The sequence below is a fragment of the Lepisosteus platostomus genome, chromosome 3 (genome assembly GCF_059453375.1).
Source record: "Lepisosteus platostomus isolate fLepPlt1 chromosome 3, fLepPlt1.hap1, whole genome shotgun sequence".
In the NCBI taxonomy this organism is placed as follows: Eukaryota; Metazoa; Chordata; class Actinopteri; order Semionotiformes; family Lepisosteidae; genus Lepisosteus; species Lepisosteus platostomus.
In genome coordinates this window covers 76,773,615-76,784,911 of record NC_142613.1, presented here as the reverse complement: position 1 = coordinate 76,784,911, position 11,297 = coordinate 76,773,615, and the positions used below count along the sequence as shown (strand labels likewise).

The 11,297-nt window shown below is 33.8% G+C and overlaps 1 protein-coding gene across 1 annotated transcript; it reads left to right on the top strand.

The window, feature by feature from the left end:
• Positions 1-7,424: 7,424 nt before the first annotated feature.
• On the top strand, positions 7,425-11,297 carry LOC148675572 (trace amine-associated receptor 1-like). Its single transcript, XM_088626863.1, has 2 exons — positions 7,425-8,209; positions 9,951-11,297. Exons 1-2 carry the CDS (start codon positions 8,165-8,167, stop codon positions 11,019-11,021), a joined length of 1,116 nt encoding a protein of 371 aa, XP_088482989.1. The 5' UTR covers positions 7,425-8,164; the 3' UTR covers positions 11,022-11,297.

Sequence of the window (11,297 nt, the reverse complement as noted above, 5' to 3'; positions counted from 1 at the left end):
CATGCAGTAAGTGTTGAAGATGGGCATTTCCTTAAAGAGAAAATGTGCTATTGTATGGATCATGCAAAATACTTGTATCATTACACATCTAATAGTATGTTATTAATTCTGAAACTATAAGGATCTATCAATAAACAGGGGGCATATCCGCCATCACATTTTCTTAAAGATCCCTTTCAAGACATAAGAAAGAGCAAATTGTCTTAAGACTAGAATGTTCTTTGAAAGAAATAACAATGCAATAAAAGCAAAAATGTAATAAAAGCAATTTAAAATGCCAATCAGAAAAATAAGTTTGAATAGCATATATGTAGGAGTCAATGGTTTAGTTCTCCTGTGTGGATTGTGAATATAGTCTCATACACCTCTTTATGATTTATCTTCATCAACTACAGAGTGAAATTATCAGACTACAATTTCTTTCCATGCTCAAGACAAAAATAATGTCAGCCCTACCACAGGAGATGATTTAAAAGTGCCTGAGGTAAAGAAAGTAATCTACTGTTCTCTGACATTTACTTTGTGAAAGTCAGCCACATTAACAACCACTCAAACTTGTTTAGTTCAAACCTATTGTACTTTAGTTTGTCACAAACAGCCCAGTTTGTCCTAAAACCATATAAAAGTGCATGTCAGGCTCATCCACTTTTCCACAAGTAACCAAGGAGATCTGGCAACTGATCTGCTCAGATCTCCTTGTAACTAGTAACTTAACATGGTTAACATGTCACTAGTTACTAGTTACTAGTTACATGGTTAACATGTAACTAGTAACTAGTAACATGGTTACTAGTTGCTAATTGATCTGAGGATCAATTGAAAGAAGCTGAGAAGATGCCCATAATACCTACAAAGTGCACAGACTAAAAAGGTGGAAATAAACCTTAGAGGAGTCCTTTGTGATGACCCGTAAAGCTGATCAGAAAAACTGATCCATTGATAAGTTTGATGTGCCAATACAGCAACCGTAAACATTTTAAATCTCTGGCAATTTGTTAACAGTGACATTAACAGTGACAGCCCAGTTTGTCCTAAAACCATAAAAAGTGCTTGTCAGGCTCATCCACTTTTCCACAAGTAACCAAGGAGATCTGGCTACTGATCTGCTCGATATACACAATCTTGTCACTCCACAGCACATGCAGAGCTCAAATCTGAGTCGTTTTGTACAAATAGCATTTTCTATGCTCCATCAAACAGTTTTAGCATATACAGTTTTTAGAGTCAATAAAAGTGTGCTGTAGGGTATTAGCCCTTTGGCCTTACCAAGGTACAAAAGTGAATTATTCAAGAACAAAATAAATGTGCTACAAAAAATACTAACGATCTCTCACATCTGGGTTGTTGGCTACTGTTATTGGATGTGGAGAGCAACGGCAAGAGAAGGGGCAGCAACATTGTCTATGAATTAAACCTGCTACCTCTATGCACTTAACAGATCAAGGAACAGGTGTCAGAGCATGAGGCTGCATACAGTGAACACCAGCTGCTGTGTTACCAGCACTTCCCGCATGTGCTTCAACAAGAGCTGCATCACTAATAAAGATTACACTGGCATTTTAAAATGAGATTCTTTAATATCAACAGCTTTCCATTTGAACATTCATCTCAGAAGGGTATTATAAGTATCCCAAGTTTTTTGGTTCTATTTTGCAGGGTCCTGTTCAATATCTTCTTAAATTACTTGCCACCTAAAGAAATGGAATAAAAAAAGACTCGCATCAGTTGATCTCCAATTACATATCAATTGTTAGAACCTGTTTAAAAAATGCCATCTGTTTTAAGTACAAGGTATTTTTGGCATGTAAGGAGTTTTTCATCCAGAATTTTTTTTTTCTCGAAATTGTCAGTTTTGTTTTAACATTTTTCTACAACGGTAAATTAAGCTATTCACAAGTAACAAAGTAAGTGAATGGAATTAAACAAAACTGAGAAAAGAGGGGAAAAATATAAACAGGTTGATCAATTCGTTGTTTGCTTAGACATCTGAAATAAGAAGTCACTGGAAGCTACAGAATCCTGTCTGAAAAAGTCAAATATACAGTGGTGTGAAAAAGTGTCTGCCCCCTTCCTGATTTCTTATTTTTTTGCATGTTTGTCACACTGAAATGTTTCAGATCATCAAACAAATAAAAATTTTAGACAAAGATAACACAAGTAAACACAAAATGCAGTTTTCAAATGAAGGTTTTTATTATTAAGGGAAAAAAGAAACTGTGGTACGCTGGAGTCCCAAAGCTTTAGAAATGGCTTTATAACCTTTTCCAGACTGATAAATCTCAATTACTCTGTTTCTCATTTGTTCTTGAATTTCTTTGGATCGCAGCATGATGTCTAGCTTTTGAGGATCTTCTGGTCTACTTCACTTTGTCAGGCAGACCCTATTTAAGTGATTTCTTGATTGAGAACAGGTGTGGCAGTAATCAGGCCTAGGTGTGGCTAGAGAAATTGAACTCAGCTTTCCAAATATGTGATAAACCACAGTTTATTTCTGTTTTAACAGGGGGGGCAATCACTTTTTCACACAGGGCCATGTAGGTTTGGATTTTTTTCCCCTTAATAATAAAAACCTTAATTTAAAAACTGCATTTTGTGTTTACTTGTGTTATCTTTGTCTAATATTTCAATTTGTTTGATGATCTGAAACATTTCAGTGTGACAAACATGCAAAAAAATAAGAAATCAGGAAGGGGGCAAACACTTTTTCACACCACTGTACGTGGAAGACACTGCATCCAATGTGTGTTTGTGCGTGCGTGCGTGCGTGCGTGCTTGCGTGTGTGTGTGGGGGGTGGCAGTTTATAACTAAATACATCCAGGACGGTTTGGGGAGAGCTCTCTGAAAAAAGAAACAAAACATTCCAAGCACCTTATAAATCGACATACGTCCATTTTCAAAGTTCTATTCAGTCAACCCCATTGTTATATTTTACTTTTATTTTCTAGTCTACAAAAGACTCATAGGTTATTTTACAATAATGTCATGACATTTGTAAGAATAAATCAGGTACAAGCACATGCACAGTATTTTCAACTTAAAAAATAAGAGTATCCATGAGTGAAAAGAGCCTTGAGCAATTTCATAATACATTCTCTTACCTCAAATATCAGCAAGCATACATCTAGCTACGTTTCCCCCCAAAGATAACAAACAGACTCTTATTGTTTCGAATTTAAAATATAATTACTTTACTCCATTTTGGAAATTACACAATTAAATTGAACATTTCTGCTCCACAGCCGAAATGTTTTGTCTCTTTTCTTTCCTTTTCTGCATGGAATAAACCATTCTTGTTCCAAATGATTAAAATATCATCACCAAAGTGCAGTGATGGTCCTCCCAAATCCTAGCTATCGCCCACTGTCTGGGATTAGTGTACACTTCATTCAATATTCCAACTCCTGTTTTTTCATGTACTTCAATTTCATTTTTCATGTTTTCAATATCATATACTTCAGAATTATTAAAAAGCAGGGATCATCAACATGAGGATGAAATTAAATTAAGATTTAGAAATTTTTTAAATGTGTTAAGAGGAACAAACTCCAACACATTACCATATGAAAAAATACACACAGCTGTATTGTGAAATGTGCTGTTGATCCCATTGCTAAGGAAAGGGATAAAGGGAAAAGAATCAGGATTCCCTTTTTTTGGTAGAATATCTTAAAATTAAGAAGTGTTAATAATAATAATTTTATTTAATGATATACTTTGTTATATACTTTGATCAAGTGATATACTTTGTTCAAGTTAAAGACTTCAGTGAAGATCCAATGTCCAGGGTATTTCCTGCCTTGTGCCTATCTCTTTTAAAAAGCTTTGACCTTAATTTGAACACCTAGGTCTCTGATCATGTGCATATTTGTTTTATCTTTAAATTGTCATTCTCCATCTACAACCCCCAAATGACTAATTACCTTTTGAAATTGGAGAAAAATCACTGGCACTTACAAACCTCAGGACAGCACCACTAAAACAACACAGATCAAAGTCAACCAAATTCATAACACAGCAACACAACACTACCTTATCCACTGGGACACACAAACACAAGACAAACGTGAATGCTGCAGTCCATAAAAACAATACACTAGTTGAATATCTGACCTGGCCATAAAAATCAGATAACACAGTCTGGTTGTCCAGGGAGGAAAGACTGTGCTCTCACTGCCAGAAGAGGGAAATAAAGATTTCTCACAGAGATGCACTTTCTGCTGCTCTGTGAGAAATACTCTGGTTTAGACCAGGGGTCGGCAACGTACATGTTTTTAACAGCACATTCAAAGAATGTGACGTGCAATAACAGTCTAATAAGACACAAAATAATTAAATTAAACAATAATAAAAACTGTGCTTGACTGTTCTGTAAGTCATAGTAAGCAACATTGAATATGCTACTCAATTAAATCTCTTTGGTGCGGAAAAAAATGATTCATTTTTGGCATTATTTTCACAGGAAAGCAAAGTTAGATGTTCACTTATTTCAGTCAGTTACAGATGGGGAATATCTAAAAGAGGATTTTCTTAGTTGTTCAGATGTATTTTTTAATTAGTTTGCCCAACATACACGATCATCGCTAGAATCAAAGACCTAGTTGTGTCTGCTAGATTGGTGGAGAGACTCATGAAATGGCCCAAAAAATTAACAAATAACAGATATTGGCATTAATAGATGGAAAAGTATTTGTGCTTGAAGTGTGTGTGGATATAAACGACATACAGCGATGAGCAATTCTGGAGAGATACTGTGACTCAGATGAAATCTGAGAAGAGCTGTGCTTCCTTAAAACACAGCACAACTACAGGGGAACATGTATCTGAGATTGACATCAAGAAATATTTTTTGTGATGACTGATGGTGCCCTTTGTCGCAAAACAGATGTGATTTATACAGATCATTGTGGATTACACTGGCCACCCCACAATAAATGTTTATTTTACTGTTCATAAGGAAAATCTTCTTGGCAAGATTTTGAATTATGAGTGTAATAATGTGATAACTACAGTTTTGAAAATAGTGACTTTTCTTGTTGTTCAATTTGCCTTTATACACCAACAGTCTCAAATTTAACTTCAGGAGGTGGACAGTGCATACAAGTACATTGAGCTTCAAAGCAATATTTATTGGCTAAACTATGAGAAGGTTTTGGCATGCTTTGTGAACTGCAAGAAGAAAAATGGGTTGAACATTTTTTTTTTCATTTTATTCTTTTTTTTTAATACCACCATGCGTATGAACGAACTCAATCTCCTTTTGCGTGGTGCAGCTCAAACTCTTATGGTCTTTTCGAATCTTGGAAGGCATTTCTTGCAAAACAAGCCACTTTCTCTCAGGACACTGACCCTCAACTTTCTGCTATTTTCAAAATATTGCACAACCCATGTTGCTGAGTTTTTTTCTGATTAAACCATATAGTTTTGATACCAGCAGCATTAAATGTTTCAGTGGATGGGTGTTGAGGATTTTGAAATGTAGCTGAAAAGTAGTTAATTGAATTACAGTGCTCAGATTAATGGAATTCAAAGTACTAGGATCTGTGAAACAAACTTGTGGTTACTGAAAGCAACCACAGTGTCTCTACCATGTAACAATGACCTGTTGGAAGCCCCCTCCAGGTGAAAGTTGACTATTTGAAGAAAAAGGCATTTTCACTGCTCATGAAGTCAATTCTTTGTTCCTGCTGTAGTCAATTAACAACTGAACACTCAGAGGTTTACATGCTGCTTAAAGTATCACCCATGAGCTTGAGATGGGAGAAGTCAGCAAGGGAAATCAAAGTCTAGGATAACACTACAGTAAATGGTAAGACATGCATATCCATTTATTAATTTGAAATATGATATGATAATATTTAATATCAAATTTCTACTAATCAAAATGTAAATATGGCTATTATTGACATTAAAAAAGTATCAATGGCACGGAAATCCATAAAAACTCTTAATAACTCTTGTTATACCCCTTTTGAAAGTTGCCGACCCCTGGACAAGTGAAATATTCTTCCCTAAAGTAACAAACCTAATTCTAGAATTTCCACACCTGCCAAAATCAGAACAACTTCTAATCCAACTAGGAGACGTGGGAGGAAAATCAATAGAGCTAGCTGTCCAGTGTGTGATGTCCATCAGTGAGCCTGTATCTCAATAAAGTCTTGTTATACTGTATGTGACTGTCCAATTATGTGTTTGTACTGTAAATGTCTGTAAACATTGTGCTTATTATAGAGTCTCTGCTTTGGCAACAATACAATTTGTCGGTGCTGCCAATAACCCTTATTGGATTTGAATTTGAATTTGAAATCTATGGTGGTTCATCAAAATTGAAGAAAAACACTTAATATGCTTCATAAAAAGAAACAAGAGAGAGAAAGGTAAGAACAAAAGATGAAGAGAGAGACAGGGAAGCTGAAGCAGCAGTTGAGTGGACCTTGTTCTGGTGTTGGATGTGGTGATGTATTTTTAGAATAGGTAGATTGACTCCCTTTCACTTTTGGACAGCAAGGAATATTTAGCATGTGCTTGTATAAGGACACTTGCTGAATCTCTTGTTGGCCTGTTTAGGTGTTACTGTATACAAAATTTCAGGTTACAAAGTTAGCAGTTAGTCAGTTCATATTTAGAAATAATCAACTGTTTTTTTATGAAGGACTAGACTCACTCACTCAGAACTCAAAACAGAGTTTCAAAGTGAATTTCTATTTCACACTCCTTGCTTCTCTTCAATCAGTTGATGAAACGTTTAAACAGATGCAGTAGCTAGAGTCAGTATTTGGCTTTCTATAAGACATCTGCAGCTTGGAAAAGAAAACCTTAAAACAGATAAGGAAATTTTATATAAAACTAGAGTCAACAATGACACATAGAAATTCGAAAGATATTGATGATGCAGAATTGTGAAGTGTGCTTCAGGCTTTTTCAAGACGATTTTGGGATCATTCAACTCCTGAAGAATTAACAAAGTTTTTTTTTAAACGCAGTTTTCCAAATATTTTTATAACATTACGCAATCTTTAGACTTTGTAATTTTCTGTAGCAAATGGGGGACATATATTGTCAAAGCTAAAATTAAAGAACAAAATGTTTTACCAGCCAGTTTATCTAAGGGGTAATGTGTGATTGCATGGTTCACTAAAGGCACCAGCTGCTTCTTTTAATAACAATCCCCCCTCCATTCAGGCACTATCTGAGAGTCTGTGTGTCAGCAATAATTTCAAGGACCTGAGCTTTCTCCCAGACAGGTCATCAAATACACTGAACTGTCTGAACTGACTGTGGTATCTGAGTACCTGCCATTAGCATTCAATATGCAATAGGCTTATTTGGTTAATTTCTAACTCTGGTCTGACTTCATCATGTTTCTCCTGCCAGTGTTATTTAGTTCCCTGAGTTTTTCAAATACATTCATTAATTCTCAGATCATCTCACCATTATCTGAATGCTTCCTTACTATTCCTCATTAATTTCAAATTCTCTATAAAACTAATTTAAGCTTGCTACAAGTTTCTTTTCTCCATCTAATCTAACTTATTTTCTGCCTGAGATTGCAAGCCTGATCACTCTCTACATTTGGTTCTTACTGTAGCTCCTTTATTTTCTCATTGTGCTATGCGTAATTCCTTTAATCAACATTTCTGATGTTCTACTTTTTTGTCAACACTTCTCTCAGCTCTAAAGGACTGAGCAGGTCCTTTTTAAACCTTTCCAGTCGTTTACAAATCTTTGCTTTCCACAGTTGTGAAAATCTGTCTCCTGCATTCCCATCTTTCTCACTTGCTTTCTTTCATACTATCTCTTTTTAATTATTTTATTTCCCTTTCCATCTCAATTTCTCATGTCATCACACATCTGTAGAAGGCTCTACGGATGTGTTTATTCTTCCTTCCTTTTTACTTTTCTATATGGAATGAAACTGTACTCTGTCAACAACAAATACACAATTTACATCTGTATTAATGGAATTATTTTTTTAAATGAATAATTTGTATTGTTATACCCTAGACAATGTGCTCGCATATTCACCAGTTATAAGATCTGTTTTCCAATGGGGAATACTGTTGTTCCATAAGCTAAAGGGATGAGGATGATATGCATTACTGAGAGCTGGAATATTAGAAGTACTTGCAACTGGGATTTAGGTGGTTATCAGTATATAAAACAGCAATGCACAAAGTAAAAGACCATACTGACTTCAGCAATCTGAACAAGGTAAGCTCGTGAAGATTTTCTAACCCTAGTATTTTATATTAATCTTAATAAAATTAAGTGTTTTTTACATTTAAAAAAAAGATTTATAAAGAATCAATATAAATATACATTAATTACACTACATCAATGAGGTAGAATAAAATATAACAAGATATAGTGTAGTAAATGCAAATTAAAACTCTGCACCAATAGGTATGGAATTGTGAGTCTTAATGTAGCACACTATTCAATTTCAGTTTTAATGAGCTATAAACTGACACTGATGAAGATTCACAGTGCTTCATATTAAATAGCTGCTCCCATAACAGCCTCCAGTGTTCTATCAAAAGCTTCTTATTTCCCACTAAGTTGTTCCACTGAAAGTGTTAATTAACACAGATTGAGAAAAAATTAACATGTTTTTTCTAAATCATAATGATGCATTCACTATTCTCTTCCCAGGATAAAACAGAAAGTTATATGTGTTTATTTTTTAATCTTTAGTTACTAATCAAGTAGTTCTAATGAATTGTACAGTGTTTTTACTTGTTGTAATAAAGGCTGTTTTTGTACTCTACGACTTATACTAGTCAGTGAAAGATCTTGTTTTAATAACATTGTCCTTTTAAGCTTTGTTAAATATATGTTTCCTCAATTTTAAATCTAATAATTTCTGAATACTTAAACTTGATTATTAAGATTGTTTGATTAACACATACTGTTATTTATTTACGTGTATTGATACATTAACAAAGCTAATTAAAACTAATCCATTTTTATTTGTTTTATTAAAGCATTTTAAAAAACTTTATCTATTTCTTTATTAAATTTCTCATAGAGTACATATGCTTCCTTTATCTTGCATCGTGTATATGAAATTCCAAAGCAACTCATATTTTCCCTTGACAATTTAAATTAATAGCTGATTTATTAATTCCTATCACTTAAATACTTTTTCAATATACGTGTCCAGTGAAAACTTCCACCTATGAATATAACTTATAGCATGCTTAATTTGAAATGAGTGCAAAATATCCTCCCATTAAATAATAAAACCATTTAATAAACAGAATTGTATTTTTTCACAAAAAATACTAAACTAATACTTATTGAGCCTAATATAAGAAAGAACTGTATAGTTTAAAAAAACTGTAGACAGAATTTGGAAGATGCAAAGACATTAAAAAATAGCAAAGTCCAAATGGCAAACAGAATCTGTTTTGTAGTAAGGTATTATAGTAATCAATATTAAAATCAGTGCTCAAAAAACGTTTTTGAAAACTAATATAAAAGAAAGACTTTAAAACAAAGCAAATATTATGATTACAAAACAATAAATTTACTGTATAGAAGACTGTTCTGAAGTCTTTTAACCTTATATAGCCATGTACAATACATAATGTGTTAAGAAAAGAAAATCACATTGAAAATGTATGGCTTGTTTAACTGGATTACCATGAAGCAATTGGTCCTATAAGTAATTTCAAAAACAGAACATTCAGTACAGCATTTTAGAAGAAAAGTAGTAATTTTACTAAAGTTAAAATAATTAATATAAAGAAAAAGTTAGTCTTTGTTTCCCTGTTTGTAATTACAGGTCATGACATTTGAAACTAGGTTTCTGAACATACTTAAAGAGGGTATTAAACAAGTTAATCATTTTAAAATATTTGTGATACAGGTAATTGCGTTTTTATATCAGTCTAAATGTATATCTGATATTGTATGGTATCTAAAATAATTTAAAGTTTTTGTCTTCCAGGAAACAGATTTTCACTCACGTCTGTACAAAATGAACTTTTCTCAGACTGGAATGACTGAAAACATTCACTATTGTTATGAATCTATGAACAAGTCATGTCTGAAACATGTTTATTTGATAACTGTACGTGCTCCACTTTATCTGATCTTTGTAGCAGTTATTGTGTTCACTGTTTGTGGAAACCTGTTTGTCATCATCTCCATTGCTCACTTCAAACAGCTTCACACACCGACCAATTTTCTTGTCCTCTCATTAGCAGTTGCTGACTTTCTATTAGGAGGATTTATAATGCCTCCCAGTATGGTCCGATCCCTTGAAACTTGTTGGTACTATGGAGACTTGTTTTGTAAAATCCATTCCAGCACAGATGTCATGTTATCCACTACTTCTATTTTGCATCTCTCCTTCATTTCAATTGATCGATATTATGCTGTGTGTGAACCACTAAAATACAAAACTAAAATCACTGTTTGTGTTGCACTTTATATGGTTATTATCAGCTGGGCTGTGTCAGCTGTTATTGGATTTGGAATGATCTTTCTAGAGTTAAATATAAAGGGGATGGAAGATACCTACTACAACAGATTTGATTGTGTAGGGGGCTGTGTCCTTATACAGAGTGAAGCATCAAGCACAATTTCCTCCACACTTTCTTTTTACATCCCTGGGTTTATGATGGTAGGAATCTATTTTAAAATTTTCGTTGTAGCAAGGAGACAAGCCCGGACAATTCAAGGAATAGTATCCCAGAGTAAGAGCTCAGAACACAGCAAAACAGTGACTTCAAGCAAGACAGAAAGAAAAGCTGCAAAAACTCTGGGAATAGTGATGGGGGTCTTTCTCAGCTGCTGGACACCATTTTTCTTGTGTAATATCATGGATCCTATTTTTAATTATTCAATTCCGCCCGTTTTACTTGACACTCTTGTGTGGCTAGGGTACTTAAATTCTACATTTAATCCTCTTGTCTATGCTTTCTTTTACAACTGGTTCAGAAAAGCTCTTGGTATGATTGTTTTTGGGAAAATATTTCAAGCAAATTCCTCAAGAACAAGACTAATTACAGATTAAAAAATTGATGTTTAATCCTACGGTATATGAATTATATGATATACTGTATGGAAACAAAGGGTGTGAGAATATTGTGATACAAAAACCAATGAAGATAAATGGAATTATCAGTTTTCTTAGAGGTATAAATGAAGGATAAGGAGACTTTTGTTAAACATTTGAAAGAAACAGAAGAAAAAATTTAACTGAGATAATAATTTGTAAAATTCAGACATAGGACTATTATACATTTTCAAAGGACAGACTGATTGAAAATTATGATCACTGTAATCACTT